The 27,471-nt window shown below is 41.1% G+C and overlaps 2 protein-coding genes across 3 annotated transcripts in view; one reads left to right on the top strand and one right to left on the bottom strand.

The window, feature by feature from the left end:
* LOC149449322 (uncharacterized) overlaps positions 1 to 9,564 on the top strand; it is a 58,654-nt gene extending 49,090 nt beyond the window's left edge. For both annotated transcript variants that reach the window (XM_089693400.1, XM_089693401.1), the window contains exons 10-12: positions 2,575 to 2,766; positions 4,911 to 5,004; positions 6,086 to 9,564. In XM_089693400.1, the coding sequence (XP_089549526.1) occupies positions 2,575 to 2,766; positions 4,911 to 5,003 (285 nt within the window). In that variant the 3' untranslated portion in view covers position 5,004; positions 6,086 to 9,564. The remainder of the gene's footprint in view (positions 1 to 2,574; positions 2,767 to 4,910; positions 5,005 to 6,085) is intronic.
* Positions 9,565 to 9,608: 44 nt separating this feature from the next.
* The window catches only part of SLC44A4 (solute carrier family 44 member 4), a 124,684-nt gene continuing 106,821 nt past the window's right edge, over positions 9,609 to 27,471 (bottom strand). The window contains exons 16-22 of the mRNA XM_089693402.1: positions 26,742 to 26,836; positions 24,959 to 25,062; positions 17,981 to 18,054; positions 17,602 to 17,672; positions 15,710 to 15,804; positions 15,506 to 15,590; positions 9,609 to 13,109 (exon numbers count right to left, since the gene is read on the bottom strand). Coding sequence (XP_089549528.1) covers positions 12,985 to 13,109; positions 15,506 to 15,590; positions 15,710 to 15,804; positions 17,602 to 17,672; positions 17,981 to 18,054; positions 24,959 to 25,062; positions 26,742 to 26,836 — 649 coding nt within the window. The 3' untranslated portion in view covers positions 9,609 to 12,984. The remainder of the gene's footprint in view (positions 13,110 to 15,505; positions 15,591 to 15,709; positions 15,805 to 17,601; positions 17,673 to 17,980; positions 18,055 to 24,958; positions 25,063 to 26,741; positions 26,837 to 27,471) is intronic.

Raw genomic sequence — 27,471 nt, forward strand, 5'->3', positions numbered from 1 at the left:
TGTGTCGCTTCAGTGTGTATGAGTGTGTCTTCGCCCGCATCTCCTAGGATGCCTTTTTATGATACTTGTATGTGTCATAATTCCTGATCTTAGAACCTTGTATGGCAAACAATACTGCTTAGCAGAGCAATTTTAATTGAAGGGAGGGGACGCTACATATATGGTCGTTTGATTGACAGGTACATATGTAATGACCATAATAAGTTGGTGATGTTACATCAGCCTGCTAATTTGACCAGTCTCTGATTAAATAATATAAATTAAGAATGTATCTTTACAACATCTCAATAATGTTGTACAACCAGAAATCTACGTATGTAACAATATTAACTTGTAAAACAAACTAAATACACACAGATACTATTAGAATATATTATGTCATACTTATTCTATTTTGGTTTACGCCATGACATTCCACACTAACCAGCTATGCCCTATTCTAGAATACTTGGCTGGTTAGTTAGCTAACTCCTGTCTCAGCTTATAACTGAAGAAATGAACACTAATACTGGTTCAAGGCCATTCACACATTTTAGTATTAATTATGATTTAATCAGAAAAACCAAATATTTTACAAGCTTGCCATCAATATACAGTTGTGTTCAAAATAATAGCAGTCAGATATCACTAACCTGATCAATCACTGTTTTTGGTAGAAATGATATTTCTACATGGCAAATAATTTACTAGCAGGTGTAGTAGAGTAATAGAAATCCAACAGACCCAACAGTCATGACATGCATGCTGCTGATTCTGTGTAATTGAATCACTAATTGAAAGGGGCATGTTCAAAATAATAGCAGTGTGGAGTTCTATTAGTGAGGTCATTCATTCTTTGAAAAACAGGTGGCAATGATTGCCCTTATTTAAGGAAGGAAGGCAGCAAATGTTGTACATGCTGGTTACAGTGCATTTCTCTCTGAAATTCTGAGGAAAATGGGTCGTTCCAGACATTGTTCAGAAGAACAGCGTACCTTGATTAAAGAGTTGATTGGAGAGGTGAAAACATATAAAGAAGTGCAGAAAATGATCGCAAATGCTTTAAAATGGCAACCAAAACCTGAAAGACGTGGAAGAAAGGAAAAAACTACCATTCGAATGGATAGAAGAATAGCCAAAATGGCAAGGACTCAGCCAACAATCAGCTCCAGGAAGATCAAAGAAGGTGTAAAGTTCCCTGTGAGTACTGTTACAATTAGAAGACGCCTATGTGAAGCCAAGCTATCTGCAAGAAGACTCCGCAAAGTCCCACTGTTGGAAAAAAGACGTGCTGAAGAGGTTACAATTTGCCAAAGAGCACATTGACTGGCCTAAAGAGAAATGGCGCAACATTTTGTGGACTGATGAAAGTAAGATTGTTCTTTTTGGGTCTAGTGGCCGGAGACAGTTTGTCAGACGACCCCCAAACACTGAATTCAAGCCACAGTACACTGTGAAGACAGTGAAGCATGGTGGTGCAAGCATCATGATATGGGGATGTTTCTCATACTACGGTGTTGGGCCTATTTATCGCATACCAGGGATCATGGATCAGTTTGAATACATCAGAATACTTGAAGAGGTCATGCTGCCTTATGCTGAAGAGGAAATGCCCTTGAAATGGGTGTTCCAACAAGACAACGACCCCAAACACACCAGTAAACGTGCAACATCTTGGTTCCAGACCAACAAGATTGACGTTATGGAGTGGCCAGCCCAATCCCCAGATCTTCATCCAATAGAAAATTTGTGGGGTGACATCAAAAATGCAGTTTCTGAGGCAAAACCAAGAAATAGAGAAGAACTGTGGAATGTAGTCCAATCATCCTGGGCTGGAATACCTGATCACAGGTGCCAGAAGTTGGGTGACTCCATGCAACACAGATGTACAGCAGTTCTCAGAAACAGTGCTTATACAACCAAATATTCATTAAGTGATTCAAAGGAAAGCAAAATCTTCAAACATTTTTCAGTTTATACAGTGAATGTTTGAGTTTGTAAAGAAGAATATTCCATTTTGCTTGAGGTGATTGTAGCCGTATTAGTGCATTTGTGACAGAAACAACTGAGTACTGTCCGTGATACTTTTTTTATTTGCACTAACATACAATTTTGAGGACACGCTTTCGGGGTATGTCCCCTTCTTCAAAGTCCAAGCAGTACTATTACAAATCACAAAGTTCAAAAAATTGCAGTGTTTGTATTCTAACATTCTTTTTAAACAGTCTAATATTCACTTTTCACATTTTTTTTTTTTAGAGGAACAACACAAATTTGATCTATTTTTCTTCATGTTTTGATTTGGAATAGAATGTGTAGTGTTCCCAATGCATTTGTGTGGATGGAAATAAAAGCTATTAGAAGGATTTTGAGCTTTATTCACTTTTTTCAACACACTGCTATTATTTTGAACACAACTGTAAGTTCTGAATTATGAATTTGATATAAATGTTTATCACATCCACAGACTGATTTTACTGTTGTGGGTTCAGTAACACTTTGATCACAGAGCTGCCTTCATTTGTGTATTTTATAAGTTCATCTTTAAGCTTTTATGTTGTAATCAGACTCACAATAAGGATCTCATTCATCCAGGAACAGCTGCGGCACTGCAAGAAGCGCCTGCAGGATGCGGCGCAGGAGAAGAAGATGCTGAAAGAGGCTCTACAGGCAAAGGAAGCCGAGCTGAGATCCGAGAAACAGAGACACAACTCTGATCTGTGCCAGGCCCAGGCCAATCTGCTGCAGCTACATGACTCGGCCAGAGAGCAGGACCAGGTCACCAAGGTATGGGCAGCATGCTGGGACCCTCCTTGGGCTGAAAGGGCATTGCAACATCTCCCGACTGGTCACTGTACACAACAGTAGCACACCAGGAAACCTCCTTCCATATGAAGCTCTTTTTATTGTGATATCACATAGAGAATGTAATCATGGAATAAAAAGAACTTTGCACTGGTGTGCTGGGGACACGTTTTATCCAGACCACCAAGGTCACCCAGAGCCCACTGAGCCCTGCCAGGCACCTGAATGCAGCTTATGTTGGGCACTCCGGCTGCTTCAGAACTACAAGGCCCAGCATGGCTTAGTGCATTAGTGCGCTTTTAGGACATGCTGAGACCTGTTGACCTGAAACAGCCAGAGGAACAAAACACGTCCTTATAATTTTAGGTTTCTGTATTCTTAGAATGTTGTCTTATTTTTTTTTTTTTAACCTTCATTTTCTATAGACTTTAAGAGCCCATTAAGTTATTTGTGGTGCATTGTGCTAGGGTCCCTTCATGTCTGAGGTTTACAACCACTTAAGGGGTCCCTTCATGTCTGAGGTTTACAACCACTTTAGGGGTCCCCTCATGTCTGAGGTTTACAACCACTTTAGGGGTCCATTCATGTCTGAGGTTTACAACCGCTTTAGGGGTCCCTTCACAAGGGGCGCTTTACTGTGGGCCCCGTGCAGGTCCTTGTTTTCCTGGCATGGGGATGCAGAGGTGTTGTGTGCATCCCTGTGCCGGCATCACATTAATTTCTATTGGGGCATGCAGCTGCACGGACACAGTCTCTGGGTACTAAGATGACATAGGGGCGAGTGCGGGTCCCTGAGTGCACCCTGTATACGTTTGTGGACCCACACGGGCATTTATTAGGACACAGTGGCTGTGTCCGTGCAGCCGAATGTTCCAATAGAAATGAAAGGGACGCCGGCACTGGGATATACACAACACCTGTGCATCCCCATGCCAGGAAAACATGGACCTGCACAGGGCCGGCAGTAAAGCACCCCTTGTGAATGGACCCCTAAAGTGGTTGTAAACCTCAAACATGAAATAGGAACAAAGCAAATCCCTCTATAGTGTGTACTTGTCTCAATCCAGAGCACTGTGTCATTTCTGTCTGCTGCTTCATTCCTCTGCTGTCAGCACTAATCACTTCTGACAAATTTACCTGACACCGAGAGAAAAATGGAAACGGGAGGAACCTCCAGCAGATTGACGGTCCCAGCTTTGTTCCTGTGTACTCTGTGAAGAGGGATGAAGGCCCCCCCCCCCCCCCCCTAATACTTACCTGAGCCCAATCTCAATCCAGCAATGTGCACAAGAGCCTTGGCTCCCCAGAGACTCTCCCCCCTCATTGGCTGAAACAGCGGTGGGAGCTATTGGCTGTCAATCACAGCTAGTGAGCCAATGAGGAGAGAGGGGGGGTGGAGTTGAGCTGCAGCTCTGTGTATGAATTAACACACAGAGCAGCGGCTTGGGAGCAAGTCTGCTTGGGTGCCCCCATAGCAAGCTGCTTGCTGTTGGGGCATTTAGCAGGAGGAAGGGGCCATTGCAGAGCAGGCAAGTATGGACATGTTTTTGTTTTTTAGAAAAAATAAAATAAACTTTTAATATAATTTTTAAAGGCAGGCTGCCAATGCATCTCAATGAATTAAAAAAAATGGAAATGACCCTTTCTTAATAACACAGAGCACTACAACCCATTAATAAATAAATAAATATATATATATATATGGGAATGCATGCACATGTTGCCACAATGCAAAGTGTGAATGGGCCCTAAAAGAGAAGCTGACATTATAAAAAGTCATAGGCTGCCACTTCTGGAAATTATTGTTTGGGTTGCCGATTCAAAAGCAGCATGTTGTTGTTGTGATTCAAAAATGATCAGAATTGCAGCCAGGCGATCAGTGTTTTCAGCGGAAGGTCCGTAATGTCAGTCTACTCTTTTCTCCCCCCAACTCAGAATGACAGATCTAATGCAATCCAAATAAATACACAGCAGTCCTACTATGACTGTTCCACTGAAATGTGAACAGAGGGAGGGTGGGAGCTGCGCAGGCCTCATGTGCCATTATAGGTAATGTAAGAATCCTGGTCACACATGTTGTATTCTGTATAGTGTAATGATCATTTCTCTCTGCTTACTTTTACTAGAAGCTGCTGGTGGATGCTCACAGTAGGGATCAGACCATCATGAGACTTCAGGAGAAGCTGATCCTGAGCGGTGTGATGAGAGACGCACTTTAAGGTGAGAGCCCCAACCTTTCTGTATTTGGTCTTCTGCTAAATCCTACTTCACTGTAGTTCTACTTTAATAAAGTGGCCACTAAATGTAAAGGAAATAAGTATTTGATCCCCTGCTGATTTTGAATAATTGCCCTCTCACAAAGAAATGATCAGTCTAAAAATCGAATGGTAGGTGTATTGTATCCCTGGAAATTAATATAATTCCTTGGGTCCCCCCCAGATCACCAGAACTAGTGTACCCCGTTTGGAAGATATTACTCTTCTGGGGCAACCCAAGATTTGGGGTTTTCATTTTACTTTCACTTTCTATTTGACAAATAGAGAGGGTGAATCTCTCTAATGGGGGCACAGACAGCAATAAAGTTAGTTTTCCTTTGATAATGAAATAAAATTAGAAGATATCTATTATCATTTCCCACCCAATGAAGTGCCAATGTGTCTTGAAAAAAACGAGGTATCATTCACCTGGATACACCAAGTAGTGGCACATCCCATGTGATTCGCAGAGGAACCGCACCACATTCCTGTGCAAATCACATGCGATTTCTGTGCGATGCGATTTAAGCCATACATTATGTATGGTTCAAATTACACCACATCTGCAACAAAAGGTGTAGGATCCTTTTTTTGTTTTGCACTAGAATCAGATCTCATGGGTATTCGTACCTATTCAATCCGATTCTGCACATCGCACCGTGTTTTGTGGACCAATTTCAGGGTGTTAACTTAACATACACACCTGCAGCGAATGGGGTGCGATTCTGATGTGGTGTGGAATTCGCACAGAAAATGCTGAGAAATCTGCACCGCATCAGTGTGAACCCGGGCTGAAAGTGGTTCTAAAGCCTTAATGTATTCTCTGCCTTAAGGTAAACAAAAACCTTTCTGTGTCATACAGCATGCTCCCAGCACAAAGACCGGCTTGCCATCGGGAGCCCCAGGTCCCGTACGAACAATCAGGACCTGGGACTCCCAGTGTCAGATCACTTGATCACCATGATAGCCTCTCATTGGCTATCAAGCCCATATGGTAAATTTGAATTTTTCTTTGTCTTTAATTTTTGTTTCCGATGTACTTTCAGGCAGGTCACGGTACAAATCTGCTGAGGATTCATCAATCCTATGACCTGTTTACCAGCCACAAATAGGCTTACCGTATGGATTACAGAGCGACCGGTCATCCTCAGTGTCGTCTTCCCAAGAGATGTGCGGCTTCCGAGTGACACCAAGGCCTGGTCTCACCTTTTATTCTGTTGAACTGCCCTTAAATTGAAGGTGACTGCCAGAAGATTACACTAGTAATGCAGATTTGCTATGACGTGGGAGCATTGGAAACTGGGACACTTCTGACATTATGGTATCCGGGAGGGAGAGGGTATATTTATACATAACCTAGTTAGTGGATGTTGAGATCAACAATGGGATCAACAAATGAGCTTAATACAGCTTGGGAACAGTAAAGTCTTCTCAGGGTGTTTGTGTGTACTTTAAGTGTCTTGTTGTGTCTGAAAACAGGTGCAAGTTGCCACATTTCCATGATATAGACTTAGACAGTTTTTGTGCCTGGCTGTCTTACAGAGCAGTATAGAAATGAGTAGTTCTGGCAATTAGACCAGAAGCCACTGCCAAAAGGTAACTTGCATCTGTATCCAGAGACAACTTAACTGCAAGCAAGTGGATCCTTTATGGGTCTTAATCAGTGTCAGACTTTGGTAAACTTTCCATCTTGCTACTGAAGAGGTACAAGCAGATCCAAGAATAGGCATGCTGGAACTTTAATTTCTTCAGAAGCTGATGGCCTCTGTACCGCTGTATACTGTATGCATGATGTCTTTTCTTTTTTTTTTTGCAGAAGGGTAATACTGTTCCCTAAATGGAGGTATTTAAGAGAAAAACTTTCTATATGTGATAAATGCTATTGGACATTGCTTAGGAATAAATAGAAATATATTTTAATAATGGTGATTATAGCAGGGATTTTTGAAGCTTTTAATACTTGAATAATCTATTTTATTACAACCTGACCCTATGGGTGCCTTAGATCACATGACCGTGAACTGCCACACAGAGGAATGGGGGAAGTAGCTCTGATCATTGGTAGTGTGCTGTACCAAGGCCTGCCTAACCTGCTACTTCTAGCTGTCAAGGAACTGCCTATCCTAGCGTGCCCTGCCAGAGTATGCTGGGACTTGTAGTTCTCTGGCAGGGTTTTATTTATTGTAATGCTACAGAAACAGCCCATATAGGTGCTTGTTGGTATAATTTGTATACAGTATGTAATAGTTTCCTTCTGGTTTCAGACTAATTTCATGGCATGGTAAATTCCTGCGAGTGGTGAGATGTGCCTCCTAGTAAAGGGGAACTCTAAACCAAAATTTTCAACAGAAGAAAAGAAATAGAACCACGTTCAGGGTAATGTATGTGCCCCATCAGGAAGAGATCCCCTCATTTTCTGTTTCACTAAGATTGGAAGTGAGGGGAATCTCCTCATCAGGCGCAAATGTGACAAACATTGGCTACTAAAAAAACAAAAAAAAAAGTATTGTGTGACCCTACTGCCGATATTTGTCATTCGGTTCTAGCTGGTCACTGGGACAGAAATTAGAAGAAATCCTTCCCTCCTCTAGTCACAGTGGTTGGAAATGTAGTTCCGTTAATAACAGCAAAATAATTTTCCAGTGTGCACTTTCAGAGCACCACTCCATGTTTTTAGGCAATTCCTTTCTTTATTAAAGGGGCCTGCAGATTGGAGAGCTATAGGTCTGATTCAGCAGGGAACATGTTGGACCTCTGCAGAGAGACCACTGCTTCCACACACAGAACTGCAGCATACTGGCAGTGGATTGGCTTTTCTACACAGGCTGTGGCTTGTATTTTAAAGAAAACAAAGATTTTTGGCCACCTGTTTGTTTTCATGCACTGGCAATGTATTAAATTTAAACTGAAGTTCAGCTGGACTTTCATGATAGTTTGTATTGGACAGTGTTCAGTTTTTATGCCAGACTTGTTTACAGATTCTGTGCAGCTTATTACCAACTTCAGGCTGTCATGGGGCTAGGCAAATGATTTTTAAATCCCTATGTGCAATTTATATGTTTTTGTATTTTGGTGCACCTTCTGTTGAGATGCATAGTACTGTAAAAAATGGCACCGCAACAAATCAAATGCAGAAGCAAAAATAGGCTCTTAGATTCACCTCCGTTTGTTGGTGACCAAGTGAAACCAAAATGCTGAGAATACCTTGATCACATTGTACTGAGCTAACAAAATGTAGTTTTAAAGCCCCAACTTTACCATGCCATGAAAAGTACCTTTTTATTTCCAAAGGGGCCAGCTAGTAGAAGTTTCTTAATACTGCAAACGACGGAAACAAAAGGAGAGCATGTAGTAAATCTGCTGCCAATAGCAACCAGTCAAGCATAGGCTTTTTAACTCTAAAGCTGGGTACAGATGGGCCAAAATCAGCTGACTTTTGGCCCATGTGTACAGTTGACAGAAACCACTCTGATACCCAGCTGCGGTTAAACAGGCATGCTGGAACCGACATCCGATCAGTGCTCTTAGCCAATGGCTGCAAGCGCTGATTAATGCATCCTGGTGTTGGGGGGGTGTTAAGGTAGTCCCCCTGTCAGAACACAATAGCACAGTGTTCACTGCCCTAACATTGTGTCAGTAGAGTGATCTTTAAGTGTTTTTGATTTTTTTTTTTTCAGCCTGCTGCATTGAATGGAAAAAAAAAAAACAAACTTCTTGTGTGTACCCAGCTTAACCTACCTTGCAAAATGTCACCCTTCTCAAATATTCCCTGCCTACAAGTGTGGCCTTTTCAGGGCTTTATCTGTTGCCTATGACCAATGAGCTGTGTAAGGGCCTCCTTTAGATGGATGATTAGGCTGCTGATGGATGTGGCATCTTGCTGTGGCCACATTCAATACAGACTGGTTCAGACTGGACAGTTGGCTGCATCCAGAGAACCCTGGGCCTGAGTGCATCCAGAAACCCTAATCACTTGCAACCTACTCATGTGGTGGTGCCAGCCATTTTGTTTGTACAGGGTACAGATCTGGCCCCCATGGATGTTCACACATATTGTGCGTGGGACCAAAAGTTTCTCCACCTGCAAAAAAAACAGCCCATTTAGCTTTTCTGTGGATAAGAAACTAATTTAGTGATAAACACCTGCCAGTATAGGGCCTAAAGTTACCTTAGGCGCCATTGACAAGCACCATCTGAATGCTTGTCATTGGCTCAAACCTATATGTGAACAGGCAACAAAACTCCCCTCTGCTATGGTGAAAAGAGATCAAGTGTTATCGCTGGCATTGTATCGACTATGTTCTCAGTAAGACATCTGCCTGTGTGTACACAGATCATCTCTGTATTCTATGCAAATGGCTATTTTCCTGATGGGAAGTGTTGGGACAGCACCAGACTGCCATAAACCAGGATCATGGAATAGGTCCAACTGCCTATTTAGCTTTTTTCTTGTAATGTTTTTATAACTTGTATTTCCAGGATGTAATTGGTACAGATCTGTAAATAAAAAAATCTTATATAATTATTAGGTTGTGTTTAGTTATTATATAAGAAAAAAAACACCAGGCAATGTATTAATCAGTTTATTTAGCACTTAGAAAATAGTCCTCTGTATATCTATACAAACAAATATACAGCATTATGTACATGCATGTAAACTATAAAATCTGATTTGGTACAAAAACTATAATCAGGAGATAAAAATCAGTTCATAGATACAATATATAAATTATATTCAGCCTAAAGTGCGATCCAATTAAATCTATAGCCTAAGTTGGCCCCCTTTGGGTGCTTTGTAGATGGCCCTAAATTCTTCTGACAATGCTGACCTCTATCTAAGAAGGCCTCCCTGAACACTCCTATATAAAACAACATATCGATAGCATCTAGGGATCACCATAAGACAGCATCTTAAGAAATGTCACTCCCAATCATGGATGGATATAAAATATGTTCCAGTGTGTGGCACGTAATATACAAAATAAAAGTGCACCTACAGCCAAAACCTTTTTGGACAGAATAGAGAACTAGAACAAGCCCTGTCAGATTTAAGATTTTCCTTTACTCTTTTGTCCCAGAGACCATCTTTTCACAAGACAGGAAGTGAAGGCAACTCTTAAACAGCAAGACAGATCAAAGTATAGAGGTTTTTGTTAAAGCCAACCTCAAGGGTTTCCATTTCATTTTGACCAAGCTGGTTCAAATGAGCTCTCTGTCCTTTGCTAATAGATACTCTCGCTGTGAGCTCTGTATAAATTGTGTGTGTAGTATCAGCAACATACAATATATATACAGCGCTGTGTTCCAGCAGCAGTACAGGGACTTCACATCCTGTACCCAGAAAAAAAAAAGTCTGGCTGAGAGCTGCTCAGCCATTCCTTTTTTTATCAAGGGATCCTTTGATCCTGACATCATTCACTACCTCTGCCAATGTTCAGCCGGACTCAATATTGTTTCAGGAACAGGACAGAAAGTCCCTCCCCTGCTGTCAGAACACAGTGCTGTATACTGTATGTAACTGGTGCTACATGGAGTTTATACAGCGCTGACCGTGGGCACATTTCTCAGTAACAGAAATAGTTTGGACCAGCTTTGTCAAAAATAACTATTTAATGAAACATGGAGTAAGGCTGGCCATACATTATACATTTTTCTTGATTTTTGGTTTAGATTTACCAAAAACCATATAATAGGTCAAACCTAACACTTTCAGTTGTATCCAATTAGGCAGGCTCTTGTACTACATAGTTGAAGGTAAATCTAAAGGAAATTGGATAATGTATGGCCAGCCTTAGGAAATGGGGGTTCTAACAAGCCCCTACTTAAAGCCTATGTGGTAAAAGGTTGTCCCCAGAACAGAAAGTTAGAGGAAACCTCTCTAGCAAAGCCCCAGACAGCAGCTCTAACCTATCTCATTCTCTCCAAAACATTAAAAAAACTAATACATTTAAAAAAGGCATGTTGTCAAGGGAAAACATTTCTGAGAAGAATCAGTGATGCATTTCCTTGGCACACATGCTGTATGTTTTTTAGTATAGTATACGGAGCATGAATCAGGGAAGAGCTGCTTTCTTCCGAGGCTTCTCACATAGGTGTTTATAGTTGATAAGACCTCTATAAGAAAAATTAAACATGTCGGACAAAGTACAATTCACCTGAAAAGTGGTGAGTTGATTTTAAATATACTTTATGCATATAGTAGAAAAGGGTTAAAACTCCCGTCAGATATTTATTATGTCATTTGTGTCCCAGTGGGTAGATTCTAGTTAATTTCTTGTTCTGTAAACACAACAGGAAGTGAGGGAAATCTCTCCAAAATGAGAAAAATCACTTCTTAGAGTTTCCCCAGAATCGGAAGTAAGGGGCGATTTTCCAGCAGTAACATTTTCTCTCGCTTTCTGTCCTGGGGGCAATGGTCCCCCAGAGAGAGAGAGGTTGAATTGCCCTAGTGGGGACACAGGCAACAATAGCAACTCGCCAGAGGTTCTAACCCTCCCACACAACACAGAACTAATTTAAAATAAATACCTGCCTTTTAAGATAAGGACAAAATGAGCAGTACCCATTACAGTAAAATCAGGCAGTATGCACATAAATTAAAGGAGGTGCCCATTCTTCTGACTTAACCAAAGTTTGGGACAATAATGCCACTAATGCTTGTTAAAGCGATAATCCCTACTCAAGAGATGATTGTCTTCCAATATACAAGGAAACATGTAAATTTATAACAAGTGAGAAAAACAAAAATACAAGACGACTGCTTGTAACACATTATTATAAGGCACAACAAGAAGCCATGTGTAATCCACACTTGGACACCACATTCACAGTTAGGAGGTCACTGAAGATTGACGAGGCAATTTGCCAAATGCTTCTCGCTCCAATGCCAGGAACACACATGGCAAAATCACAGCATTTGGGACAAAAATGAAAATGTCTGGGCCATTTTCAAGAATTCTCCTACAGCACAGATCAATAACAGTAATCTGCTTGTTTAGGTGGATCCACCATATTGCCAAAAATGGACACCTGACCACAACACCTACACTATATGACCAAAAGTATAAATGAACTCCTCTTCAACTTAAAGAGTTCAAGTGTTTCCAGTGGCAGGTATTGTTAATGCTACAGCATACAGACATTTTAGACAATTGTGTGCTACTAGAGACAGTTTGGGGAAGACCCTTTTGTGTTCTAGCATACGTGCACCCCTGTGTACAAAGCCAGCTCCATAAAGTTGGGTGTGGAAGAACCCAAGTGGCCTGCACAACTAATCTCCACCCTACAGAACACCTTTTACTATGAATATCAATGCCGATTGTGAGCCAGGTCTTGTCATCCAGCAACAGTACCTGACCTCAAATGCTTTTATAGCTGCAGGGGCACAAATGTCCACAGACACCCTCCAAAATCTTGTGGAAAGTCTTCCCACATGGAGGCTTTTATAACCATCCTTCCATATAAATGTCTACGGGTTTGGAATACAGGTGTGATGGTTTGTTATCACCACCCTTTTGGCCATATAGTGTATATTGTTAGCTTACCAAAATGCTTCTGTAGGGCTCACAGGTTGTGTTGCTGGTAAAAACACATTCTTCATCAAGAAGATCCAGGGTTTGGTAAATTAATTTCAACCTCTTATAAGTATGGTTGAACAGTAAACAGATCTTGCTGTTCATTGGCCTGTGTAGCTGGCTTTAAGCCCTTCTTGTTGGATTGTTACACCACTGAAATGTAAACAAAATGGGCCCTTTGACTATTGCTGGCCCCAAGAAAGTGATTGGTCACCTAACGGATACAAATAGAAAGGATGAAAAAAATCAGCAGCAATTCTTAGCCTGCCTGCTAGCTAGGAAGCAGGGGTGGATTGGGAAGATTCTCTTGTCAGTCTTAGTGTGGAGTGGTGGTAATCCCACCAGCAATCTGTACAGAAAATTACCGATCATTATTTCTTCTTCTTTCCCCCCTCGGCTTCAGGCGGTCGATTCTTCTTGTTGAGGATCTTCATGAGAGACTTAGGCATATAGTACGGCTTCTCTGCGGAGCCATCGTTCCTTTCTAAATCTTCCACTGGAAAAGAAAAGATGATCTGTAACTAAGACCACCGGAGCTCAAGGAATATGGATGGTGCCATTTCTGTGAAATCGGCATTCACTGAAAAGCATTTGAAGTCTATGGATAAGATAAAATTAATGAGCAAAATCAAAAAGATGCATATGATGCAGCCTGTTACTAGCATGAAATCAGATGAAAGACGTCAGATTATAAACAAAGACAAGGCTGAAAGCTTCTGTTTAGTTATTCCCTGTAAACATTATGAAAACCCTCCAAAGTCACTTTTGTATATCTATTTTGCATAATTTCTATACCGTCTCTTCCTCTCGAAAGCAGGGAGCAGAGACTCCAAAAGAAGATCTGCTGTTGGCATTTAAACAGGGTAGGGGAGTTTCAGCCTGTGATGTAAGAAGTGGATTACAGGTATGCCGTGTGTTGACACACCGTCCTGTAAGGCCATAAAGATGAACCAGGGACACAAACTGACCACGCTAGCACAGATCTGCTACCATGCTTAGTGTAGGCAGGAAGCGCATCACACTAAAGAGGCTTGGCAGGATCACCAGGAATTTAATGGAGATTCAACTTTACATTTAGTAAAAGTAAACACAAGTATGCTGAGTGTTAGCGCAATGTAGTCTCAAACTTTAAAAATTAAAGTGTTACTAAACCCAGGACCCTGCATTCACTATATCTGCTCTCCCCGGACCCTGCATTCACTATATCCGCTCTCCCCGGACCCTGCATTCACTATATCCGCTCTCCCCGGACCCTGCATTCACTATATCTGGTCTCCCCGGACCCTGCATTCACTATATCTGATCTCCCAGGACCCTGCATTCACTATATCTGATCTCCCAGGACCCTGCATTCACTATATCTGGTCTCCCACAGTACACACAACATGGAAATGCAATTATTTTAGTAAATATAAACTGCTAAATACCTTTTCTCATCAGCAGTTAGAGCAGATTGTGACTTATCAGTGTCCAGATGAACACTGGTTTAAGCTTGTGGGAGGAGCTTTCTTTTTTTCTCTAGGAGGCTGCAGAACCCCTGCCCTCTGTCTGCACAGCGCTGATTGGCCCTGTGCTGATCACATGCACTCTCCCAAGAAAAAAAAAAAAACACCTCTCTAGAAATACACACCAAACTGAGTATGTGCAGAGTGTCTCCACACAATATGTCTTATCAGGAGAGAAGAGGGGGGACACATTGATAGTGACTTTTTTGATCCTCCCCTTCTTCCAAACAGCATTCTTACACAATGCAGAGGATTAACCCCTTAGGTTCCACAATGAGTATAACAAGCATGCTTTACTGCATATACAGACTGATTTTACTGTTGTGAGTTTAGTAACACTTTAAGCTATACATACACTAACCAAGCAGTGTTTGTTTTTCTGTGTTCCCCATAAAACAGTTTCATTATCAGCTGATTATGCCAATATATTAAAATAATGTAGTCCCATGTAAATTTGTAAAGGCAGTATAGAGCAATGTATTTATATTTTCTTCCCTACTGTGTATTTTTTAATTTTTTACATATAACAAAGATACACAACTGCATTTCTGTGTAATGTCAGTATCTTTTTCATCACTGGTATAGGGTGTCAGGGCTCCACTCCCTGATAAAGGTGCCCTGTACTGATGCAGAAAGCAGCACTGATGTCATCACGTCAGCCTAAAGCAGGCCATAGATTATGCGATTTTCTTTCCTGCAACCATGGGTTGCATGAAAGAAGATCACTCTATTCCCCCAGTGCTGATGCGGGAACCCCTCCTGTGGCGCTATTGTGTTCTCCCAGCAGGGAGGCAGTCCCTGCTGGGAGAACACAGTGATTACTGGTTATAGCCGCTGGCGATAATCATGTGCTAAACATATGACATGTTGGCTATAGCAACCAATTTGGCACAATCGGCCTGCCCATAGATGGATATGGCTGACTTTACTCTCTGCATCATCAAGGACTGTCCAACACTGGGAGGGAGAGGACCCTGTAACATCACATTAGTGACCAAGAGAATGCAGAAAAAAGCAAGCAGAAAAAAAAGCATTCAACTGGAAGATGAGTGTAGGGGCAAGGAGCCCACAACTAGCCTTTACATTATTCATCTTACTATTGCTTCACTACCACTGAACAAGTAGGCAGATTAGAAAAGGTAAAGTAAAATCCTTATCAGTATACTTTTTCGAAATCAGTGGCTCAAAGTATTAAAGCAAGAAGGTCACCACGATACAGGCAGGCAAGTAGCATTTTCAGAAAAAGAAGTCGGCAATGGCTGCCACCATGTTTCTGTTAGAGGTAAGCACAGGCGCCTCTTTGCGGTCTGTTGATAACATATATAATTTTTTAGATGTTCACCATAAATATTTATAACCATGACAAACGATGAGCCTGCATACTCACAGAAGCAGAGGAAGAGGGTGTCCACACACATGTTGTACACACTAAAGAAACCCTGTGCAATGATATATGAGCCAACGACCACCGTCTGCAAGGAAACACATGAACACTTAATGCTTGCTCCTAATCACCTTCACAGCACCAAACACTGTCTGGGACAAGCTGAAACCCTGCCACATCCTCACTGCATTTAATTTTAATGCTCACCAAGATTGGTATCCAGTAATAGTTCAAAGTTGGAGACTTGAAGGCATCATTCGGAATTGGCAGTTGACCAGAGAAGAAGAAAAATGCCAGGACACCTGAGAAGTGCAAGAGGGAAATTGTCATGCAAAATATGGGAGGCATACAACAAAAGATGGGAAAAGGGAAGAAGACTAAAAAACACCAGGATTGGTAATGGATAAAGGAAGATTTGAGGATCTAGGGCATTATGGAGGTAGCTGACAGCATGCCATTTCAAACTCCCCCTCGTCTAGGTGCCATTCCCTCTACAACCTCCATAGTACTAGCAGGATTAAGGTGCGTGGTGGTACCAGGGCCCCACAAAAAAAAAACAAACAGGCTACTATGTTTCAGTGATGAATGAACACAGTGAGTGATCAGTACTAATCACTCATTGTATTCATTCAGGAAGGAAAGGGGTCGGTAAATGTGACATATTTACCAGACCCTTCCTACATTCCCCATGCTGAAGGATCCTACTGTGTACCTGCAGCTGCCAATGGGAAGGAAAGGAAGGAAGCTGGCAGCTTTTCAGGGATGAAGGCACACAGGGGGGCTGGGGCAGCAGGGGGAAACATATGGTGTACAGGGAGGGTAGTGGTGCGGGGGGGGGGGGCAATTAGTGGAACTGATCCCCTGTATGGCTCTTTATGCAGCAGCTGAAAGCTCGCCAGAAGGAAAGGAGAAGCCAGCTTTCAGCCATACAGGGGATCGGTTCCTTTAATTGCCCCCGTGCCTTGCCGATCAGCTCCCTGCCCACATCTGATTCACCCAGCTGCCTGGGCCCCCTGCTGGCTTGGAAGAATGTCAGCAGCACACCGAGGATCCGCAATATAGATCCAAAAGTTTTAATGAATGATCACATCGAAATGTTGCCTTGCTGTAGCTGAGTCTTGCAGGACCCCTTCATCAGGCATGTGACTGAAACATTGCCTTGCTGTAACTATGTGAGCGTTCATTAAAACCTTTGGACCCATATTGCTGATCCTCGGTGTGCTGGTGACATTCTCCCTTACCAATTCTGTTCAGTTCCAGCTGACAGTTGTTGCAGCACCCACTAATACACACAGCCATTTTTAATGCAGGAACATGTTCGTTTGGATTGTGCACTTGCTCCCTGCTGGCCTGGGCCCTATACAGGAGGACCGGTGGCACCCCCTTATCCATGGCCCTGGGTGGCACCACGGATCTTGTTCAGTAAATCAGGGTAATGATAGCTCTGAAAGACTAAGTATATCAAGTGAGAGCGTCAAGCCTGCTGTGCTTAAAAATGCATCACCTTAGGAAAGATTAAGAACACATTTTATGAAGGGGAAGCCCCTGGTGGGTACATAGGATATACTTGACAGAGTCCACAGTAATGGGCACGGAAATGCAGTAGTGGTGGAGAAAAAGAGATAGCAACAAGATTTCTGAAGCAAAAGGTAGTAGCTCAGGAGGAGGACCAAAGGGCAAAATGAATTGTGGAAGGACTTGTGGCATCATGAAAATGGGAAGATCATGGAAATGAAGTATATGATCAGGCTGGCAACACCCGCAGAGGAGGGCATGTGGGAAAGTAAAATCTTCCATTGGATAAAGGGAATGGTAAAGAATGATACATCGAACAGAAAAAATGGGAGTAAGTGGCACATGTAAGATGAAGGGAATGAGAGAGCCCAAGACACATAGGATAGAAGGAATAGAAGACAGTAACACATGTAGGAAGAAGGGAATGAGAGAGAACAGCTCATGTAGGACAGCATGTCTGGTAGGGGTTGGTAATAACACAACAGCCCCTATAAAGCTGGTGGCAGCAATAATGAAGACCATGAACTCGACAAAAAGTGACAGAAGAAACAATACTTAAGAGCAATATCAACTACAATCCTCACCGACTCCTCCTACAACAATCAGCTTCCCAAAGAAAATGAGAAGGTCGGTCACTTTGTCCAGAACAACCACCCTGTAAAGACCAAAACAAATTACAAAATGTCTAATGTCTTAAAACATGCAAAGTACATACCTGAAACATGCAGTAAATGAAAGCTGGACAAAAGCTCTGCAAACACAAAGGAACAAAAACATGCAAAAAAAAAACCACATGCATGTCGCAAGCACCATACCAATCCACACACAACACACATACTCACAAGTCCTATCAGCCACTGACAGACATCAGCTCCAGCGACACATGAGCCTGCGCAGAGTGCAGCAAAGACCATGAAGCGTTATCTAATATATTAGTATGCGCATGTGTATGTCTCTGTTCACCTCACAATGTTCCGCATCAGCAGCTTGAAGGCGTTCTTAGCAGAAACACAAAAGTTCTTTCCATAAACTGCAATCTGTGTTGGGAAAAAAATATAAAGAAATTCTATCAATTATATAAAAAATGAGAAATACACCAGTTGGGGACGGGGAGTGTTCAACATACACTCTAAAACCCGTCATTTAAAGATTTAAGGTGCACATGGCATACCCCACTTCTCTACCTCCCTTGAGGCTCCCTGGTCATAACTGGCAAGTCCAGGCTGTCATTTTGACAGGCAGGTCTAGCTATATAACAAAAATATATCTATAAAATTATGAGTCCAGTGAAAAAACAAAGTGACAAAAAATCAGAAAAATCCCAGAAAGTATATATATATAAATAATTAAAGTCCCGTGACAAAATTAATCAAATTAATTTATAATATATTTTCCATATGATTCTTCCGTGTTACGGATCCCTTCACCATCCACCAGTGCAGAAATCAACATTAACCGCACTCACCAGATAATGGTGAGTCACACGCCTTTCAGGATTGTTAAGGGCTCCTGGACCCCCTTTACTTTCTCTGAGACCTCCAAGTGCTGTTTCCTCTCATGTCTAGGTACCTCTTCTGCTTACTCCTCTCACCGAATCCCCCAAAGGATGCTGCACACTAAACTGTGGGGTCCTTATATAATCCTTATATAATCGGTGTACATGAAAAGTGGATCAATTTTGAAGAGAATCGCTGTTGTTTTGAATAAAAAGCGGGCTATATCCCGCAAAAGAATGTGAGTGGTCTGGAGAGATTAATTTGAGGAGAAGTTACTGCGGTATCACGCTATGGTCTTTTCTTCTTCCTGATTTTCCTTTGGGGGATTCGGTGAGAGGAGTAAGCAGAAGAGGTACCTAGACATGAGAGGAAACAGCACTTGGAGGTCTCAGAGAAAGTAAAGGGGGTCCAGGAGCCCTTAACAATCCTGAAAGGCGTGTGACTCACCATTATCTGGTGAGTGCGGTTAATGTTGATTTCTGCACTGGTGGATGGTGAAGGGATCCGTAACACGGAAGAATCATATGGAAAATATATTATAAATTAATTTGATTAATTTTGTCACGGGACTTTAATTATTTATATATATATACTTTCTGGGATTTTTCTGATTTTTTGTCACTTTGTTTTTTCACTGGACTCATAATTTTATAGATATATTTTTGTATCAACATAATTTATATATAATTTATTATATATAATTTTATTAGCACATTAATGTTTTTTTACACTGAGTAATGTAATTGATCATGTGGGTTTGCGCTGGTTTTCATTGTTAAAAGTTTTTGGTCTTTTGTACCTGTGCACAGCAGCATCTCACGGGGTTTTATATGGTAAATAGGAAGTCCTGAGCGCTGAGGTTTTGTTTTTTTACATATTTGAGGTCTAGCTATATATCACAGAAGTGCCTGTGGCTGCTCCTGTGTAAACTGATACTCACAGAATAATGACTGCAGTGTTAATAAGAATTACAATGTAGTAACATTATTATCGCTAATGTTTTAATTACTCTGGTTCTTTCATAGCACAACGAAGGGGAGACATTTTCTCTGCATATGCTTTTAATTAATGAGAGTATAAAAACCATTTTAAAAATCAATAATTAACACTTAAAATCAGCCAAAACTGAAAAAGTAAAATACTTGCCTATGCAGTACCCTGGAAAATGTCAATTTTGTCCGATTCCTCCTATTGTAACTCCCTCCTCATTGGCCTAACTCATCGCAGGCTATCCCCTCTTCAGTCTATCATGAATGCTGCTGCCAGACTCATCCATCTTACTAACCGTTCTGTATCTGCCATCCCTCTCTGTCAATCCCTTCACTTGCTTCCCATTGCCCAACAAATAAAATTCAAAACATTAACAATAACATATAAAGCCATTTATAACTCTGCCCCAAATTACATCACCAATCTTTTCTCCAAATATCACCCAAACCGTCCTCTCCACTCATTCCACGACCTCCTGCTCTCTAGCTCCCTTGTCTCCAGCTCCCATGCTCGTCTCCATGATTTTTCCAAAGCCTCCCCCATCCTCTGGAACTCTCCACCCCAATCTATCAGACTATTGCCTACTCTGCCCACTTTTAGGCGATCTTTGAAAACCTCTCTCTTCAAGGAAGCCTATCCTGCTTTCAGCTAATAACTGAATCTTCTATTACTCCTATCAGTTCATCCCCCCACCAACCCCTTCCTCTTAGATTGTAAGCTCCAAGGAGCAGGGCCCTCCTATCCCTCTTGTATTGAACTGTATTGTTGCTGTTTGTCTTCCTTTATATTGTAAAGCGCTGAGCAAACTGTTGGCGCCATATAAATCCTGTATAATAATAATAATGCTATAATAATATAGTTATAATAGTAATGATGAAAAAATGCAGAGTGCTTCCTGGTATGTGAGTGTGCCTAGGCTCTCCGGTACCTACTGCCTCTTACCTGTATATATGCAGTATGATAAATAAGGCACCAGTGCCTCTGATTGCTAGTCTCCTGATGCTCTGACATGAGGAAGCAAAACCCTGCCTCTACCAAAGATGGCCACCTCCACACAGTGCAGGGCAGGGCATAGTAAGTCAATAATGGTGAAATATTAGCTTGAGGGAGACCACAGACAATATCGATGACTAGTCCTTTGCCCTCTATGTGCAATAGTTCAGACACCTTCCAGAGTTCGTTTCCTCTTTAGTTAGAGGCATTTTTTTTTTGTTTAGTTTTGGATAGTGAGGAGGGATGAAAACACCTGTCAGGTTTTTATTGTTGTCTGTTTGGAAATTCACCGTATTTTTTTGATCTTGTTTACCTCTATCATCAAAAGTGAAAGCAAAAGAAAATCGAAAATATTGAGTTGACACTAGAACAGCAATAGAGGGAAATCTTCCAATAGGAATAAAAGTTCTGGTGGAATTCCTCACTTTCCAGGGATTTTCTCTTACTTCTTTTTATTGTTATGGGACAGGAAATGAAGGGAAAACTCCTCAATGGGACACAGATGGCAAAAAAAACTGACAGAGGTATAACCCTCCCTTACTCTATGCAAAATGAAAAAAAAAATGTGTCTTTAGTTTTACTTTACCCCAATTAAGTCCCTCCCCCCCTGGGCCATTCTTCATGATTATTGTATTTCTATGTTTTTACCATTAATGTTTATTTTTGTTTTCATTTGTTTTATGCCTGATTTTTTTGTGACATTTTAAAAAAAAGGAGTACCTGTACAAGAGTTGAACATATTAGGGGAACATAACCTAATACCTCATTTTAATATGTAAGCAACCATTTTGCAAAATGCTAAAGATAATCAGGTACTATATGCTAGAGATAGTTTTCACCTAAAGGGGAAGGGGGTCTACTGTGCTGGGGGGAGAGGTTTATGGGAAGGCTGGAGGAGTATTTAAACTAGGATCGAAGGGGGAAGGAGAAGTAGATTATAACGGGGTAAACAGATCAGACAAGGGATAATACTTATTGGTACCATGCAGCGCTTATTACAAATGTCCATATAAAAGAACACCTGGGTAGCAGTGACCATAACATGATTTTATTTATTGTTAACTTAACTGTAAACAGCAAGCACATATTGGAAAAATAAAAACGTTCAGTTTTAAGAGAGCTAATTTTCCAAGGCTGAGAGCTGCTCTCCAAGAGTTAGACTGGGAGGGAATATTGGAATCAATGAACACAACATAGAAATGGGAGTTCTTCAAAAAGACTGTATGTGAATACACTGCAAAATATATTCCCATGGGCAACAAGTTTAAAAGGCTAAAAATCAAATCTATGTGGCTTATGGCCAAAATTAAAAAAGCTATAGATAATAAGAAAAGAGCTTTTATTAAATATAAAAATGAAGGAACGCTATCATCGTTTTGCATATTCTGTTATATTCTTTGTAATGCTTAAAGGAAATAAAGGCTGCAAAAATTGGAAACAAACGACAGAGTGAAAAAGATAGCAGGACCAAACCCAAAAAATTCTTCAAATATATTAATAGTAAAAAGGTCCGGTCTGAGCATGTAGGCCCTTTACAGAATAATCTAGAGTGGGTGACTGGGGACAAAGAGAAGGCAAATTTATGAAATACCTTCTTCATCTCTGAGTATACAAAGGAGCATGGAGGAGCTCTTGTCCATAATGTGCGAGGTATTGACACAGCTCCAGATGATCCACATTGGCTCACAATTCAAAAATATGTAGACAGAATAAAGGTGAATAAAGCACCTGGACCAGATGGCATACACCCACGGGTCCTTAAAGAATTGAGCTCTGTCATTTCAAAGCCATTGTTTCTAATTTTTAGGGACTCTTTAATGACTGGCATAGTACCACTGGATTGGCGTAAGGCCAATGTGGTGCCAATGTTTAAAAAGGGTCAAAATCTTTACCAAGTAATTATAGAACTGTTAGTTTAACTTCTATAGTTAGGAAGATACTGGAGAGTTTAATAAAAGACCACATAGATTAGTTCTTGCTGGAAAAAAAATATTTTAAGCAACAGACAGCATGGATTCATGAAAGACAGAAGTTGTCAAACAAATCTGATTTCTTTTTATGAGGAGGTGAGCAAAACCTTGGACAGAAGGGTGGCGGTGGACGTGGTATACTTGGATTTTGCAAAAGCGTTTGACACAGTTCCCCACACATGGCTAATGTGTAAGGTAAAGTCTACAGGCTTGGAAAAATCTGTATGTAAATGGATAGAAAACTGGCTAAAAGATGGTATTCAGAGAGTAGTGGTTAATGATTCATAATCTGAATGGTCTGGGGTCATCAGTGGTGTACCCCAAGGTTCAGTGTTGGGACCCTTACTTTTGAATATATTTATAAACAATATAGGGTCTGGGACTAAAAATCCCATTTCAGTCTTTGCAGATGACACCAAGCTGTGCAGTGGAATAACGTCCTCACAGGATGTCTTCAAATTACAGGCCAACCTCAATGCTCTGTGTAATTGGGCAACTATGTGGCAAATGAGGTTTAATATTGATAAATGTAAGGTTCTGCACTTGGGGGCTAAGAATATGCATGCATCATACATACTGGGGGGGTACAACTGGGGGAATCAATGGTGGAGAAGGGTCTGGGAGTTCTGGTAGATCACAAGCTTAATAATGGCATGCAATGCCAAGCTGCAGTTTCTAAAGCGAGCAAAATCCTTTCTTGTATTAAAAGAGGTATAGACTCCAGAGAGAGAGATATCATCCCCCGGTACAAATCATTAGTAAGACCTCATCTGGAATATGCAGTTCAGTTTTGGGCACCAATTTACAAAAAGAACATTGGGGAACTGGAGAAAGTACAGAGAAGGACAACCAAACTGATACGAGAAATGGAGGAGCTCAGCTATGAGGAAGGATTAGAGGAACTGAATTGATTCTCTCTTGAGAAGAGGAGATTAAGGGGAGATATGATCACCATGTATAATACATAAGGGGGGATATGATCTCCATGTATAATACATAAGGGGGGATATGATCACCATGTATAATACATAAGGGGGGATATGATCTCCATGTATAATACATAAGGGGGGATATGATCTCCATGTATAATACATAAGGGGGGATATGATCACCATGTATAATACATAAGGGGGGATATGATCTCCATGTATAATACATAAGGGGGGATATGATCTCCATGTATAATACATAAGGGGGGATATGATCTCCATGTATAATACATAAGGGGGATATGATCTCCACGTATAATACATAAGGGGGGATATGATCTCCACGTATAATACATAAGGGGGGATATGATCACCACGTATAATACATAAGGGGGGATATGATCTCCATGTATAATACATAAGGGGGATAGGATCTCCATGTATAATACATAAGGGGGGATATGATCACCATGTATAATACATAAGGGGGGATATGATCTCCATGTATAATACATAAGGGGGGATATGATCTCCATGTATAATACATAAGGGGGGATATGATCTCCATGTATAATACATAAGGGGGGATATGATCTCCATGTATAATACATAAGGGGGGATATGATCAACATGTATAAATACATCAGTGGTTCATATAGTGAACTCGGTGTAGAGTTATTCACCCCGAGGTCATCACAGAGGACAAGGGGGCACTCTTTATGTCTGGAGGAAAAGAAATGTAATCTCCAAACACGGAAAGGTTTCTTCACAGTGAGAGCTGTGAAAATGTGGAATAGACTCCCTCAAGAGTTGGTTCTGACCAGCTCAGTGGATTGCTTTAGAAAAGTCCTGGATTCTTTCTTGGATACACAGAATATAACTGGATACTAACATTTATAGGTAAAGTTGATCCAGGGAATATCTGATTGCCTCTCGGGGATCAGGAAGGAATTTTTTTCCCCTTCAGGAGTAATTTGGATCACGCTTTGCTGGGGTTTTTTTGCCTTCCTCTGGATCATATGTGGGTGTAGGATTCTAACTTTTTTTTTTTTTTAATGGCTGAACTGGATGGACTTTTTTATTTTTTCAGCCAGACTATGTAACTATATATGTACTGTAAGGAACTTAAACGGACACTAAACTGGATCAAAAAAGGAAAACTCGCTTTCTCCTGAGATGGACTATGGGATCTGTAGTGTGCAAAGAGCAGCGCCAATAAGTAGTGGATGTGTATGGATTATTTTTGGGGAATACTATTATTTGTCACTATAAGCAACTTCTATCACACATAGAGCTGACAACAGAATTGTCTAGCATAATGGAAAATGATTGCGACCAGTTGTTTTGTCCATCCTTTTCTCAAAAGAAGTGACCTAGTGAGTAATTGACAATCTACCACTGTCCGCCCCAAGTGAACCCAGGCAAAACCTATTTTTGCATGTGCAAGGTTTTCTAGGCAGTTTCTCCTTACTTCCCATCATGGTGACAGTTTTACTAAATAAATAAAATTGGCTGGAGTTCCACATTAAAGTTTAACATAACAAGCAGTTTTTAGCATGTTACCATGATGTATGCATTGCGATTTAGGAATTTGATGAACTTCTCCAGACACCAGAAGCAACACTTCAGGCAGCACATGAGGAATCGGGTGCACGGGTTCTGCGCTCCTAGTAGATAAAAATTGGCAATGCAAGCATGAGCAATTAGTGGTTTAATCATATCAATATTACTAGAAACACACCTTTAACACAGTTTGCTAAATCTTCCAGAACTTCAATTCACAAAAAATATTCTATAAATGTATTCATCAATAGCCACAAAAAGATGTAAATTAACTTTGTGTGCACCAAATGTCTATGCAAACCTAGTTATTGCTATCTAAATGTAGTTGACATCACTGTGCTGTACATAGCCTCTGCAGAGAGCCGAGCTTTGGGAGGGAACCATCAGACTCCACCTACTACAGGTTGACAAAAAAAAAAAAAAAACTACAGAAGGGGGCGGAGACCAGACCAGTTATCCTGCTCAAGGAGAGAGAGCAGCAGTGACCGGTCTTTATTACTGGAAGCTCCTGCACAGAGGCATAGTCTCACACTGGATTACTGCACAGATCTGGAAGAAATACACAAAGCACACCAAGATTCAAGGAAGAGTACACATGACTTTTGTATTTAGAGGATATTGGCTTATCCCTGAGTTCAGCTTTAAAGTGTATCTAAAGCCTGGCAAAGTGAGGAGAAATCAGCTCTGACAGTTTTCAATGAAACAGGTGTCCTATATCTGAAATAACTTCATCTATATCTGGGTGGGACATACATGGCTGCCCACATTAATGTAAAAATAGGCTCATCTAAAGCCATTTTTTGTGGATGAAGGAAGAACAACCCCTGTCAGCTTTTTGTCATCTTTGTCCCAGTAGGAAGATTTCTCTCTTCTTTCAGATAGTCTGAACAGAAAGTGAGTGGATATCTCCTCTTGGGCACTTTTCACCAGGACCGGTGTTTCCGATGGAAGATTTCCCTTCTATTCACTTTTTATATCGGTAACAATGGACCCTGGGTCAGAGAGTGTGAATCTGCCCCAGTTGGGTAGGGATGACAATAAAATTTGACCAGGGTTTCAACCATTCCCCCAATTTATCTACAGTTTAAAAAAAAAACTGTCTTTAGATAAAATATAAAACAGGTCATGTCCATGTGACTACTGTATTATTGGTCGATGGTCGCCCCGGTTGTCAGGCAAATTCAGCACCACGCAATTAAAATCCCTGTGGCATGCAATTTTCCACTGACCACTGTACAAGAGTGGGAAGATGTAACCACTGACCATAGGAATGTACAACCAATCCCAAGTGATTTTCTTTTTTTTTGTTTTACAAATCTCAAAAAATAAAACCGTAAAATGAACCCATACATTTAAAGTTAAAACTTTAGTTTTGGATAGAGTAAGGAAGGGTTAAAACCCCTGTTAGGCCTGTGTTGCTGTGTCACCACTGGGGACATTCACCCTCTCTGTCGTGGTGACCACTGTCACCAGAAGAGAAGGTGAAGGTACATTCCTCAAATTGTCACAAGAACAAGAATAGAGAGGACATTTTCCAATGGGGACTCTTGTTCTGGTGACAACGAGCACAGGATTTCCATAATTTGGAGAGATTATCCGTTCTTTCTGTTGTTTCTATAAGACAGGAAGTCAAGGTAATTCTCTCCACAATTCCAAAAGAAAGCCTGACTGAGTTTAAACCCTCCCTAAACTAACCAACACTAAAATGTTTTTACTGTAGATATACTTCAAGGTCTTATTCATATTTCCCAGAAAAGATTACAACAGTAAGCCAAATAATTACCTTTCAGCTTGTGGTCCAGATACTCGAGGATGATTCGGATCATCTGGACAATAGTGAGGATGAGGGAACCAAAAGCCAGGGATCCTGTATGATACCTGGGTGAAGTATAAAAGATAGGAGGTTATTGATGAATACTGTATGTGATACATGTAATACCCACCAGTTACTGGATCAGCACCGGCTAAAAGCTGTCCCTTCAAAGGCATGTTTTACAAAATGGTCTTTATTCTGTCACAATGAACACGGTGTCACCCTATGAGGAATTGTAAAAATAACATTGGCATGCTGGCAGGATCAACAGGTAATAAAAATATGTCACATTAGGACTCCTTCATAAAAAAAAAGAAAAAAAAAAATTCTCTGTGTACAGCAAGTACACCAGAAGCTGTTACTGACAGCAATTTGCTAACAAAGGCAGGTGATCACATGATCGGGAACCACTGCCTGGTTTAGGGCTTATTCATATAGTATGTGCTGCAGTCCTTACTTCCCCTCTGAAAAAGCGATCCTTGGATCCCTTTCAGAGTTGACAATATGTCACCTCCTCACTGCATGTTTAAACCCTGGAAATGCCAAACCACTGTGCCACAACTGCATGCATTGGCAGGCACTACTGCTGCTGAGTGCAACCCAGATGAGTGAGGCTGTGCCACAACTGCATGCATTGCACGCAGTTGTGGCGCAGCCCAACACATCTGGGTTGCACTCAGCAGCAGTAGTGCCTGCCAAA

This window comes from Staurois parvus, unplaced genomic scaffold (assembly GCF_062004578.1).
Source record: "Staurois parvus isolate SC_StPar_1 unplaced genomic scaffold, SC_StPar_1.0 ptg000631l, whole genome shotgun sequence".
Taxonomy (NCBI): Eukaryota; Metazoa; Chordata; class Amphibia; order Anura; family Ranidae; genus Staurois; species Staurois parvus.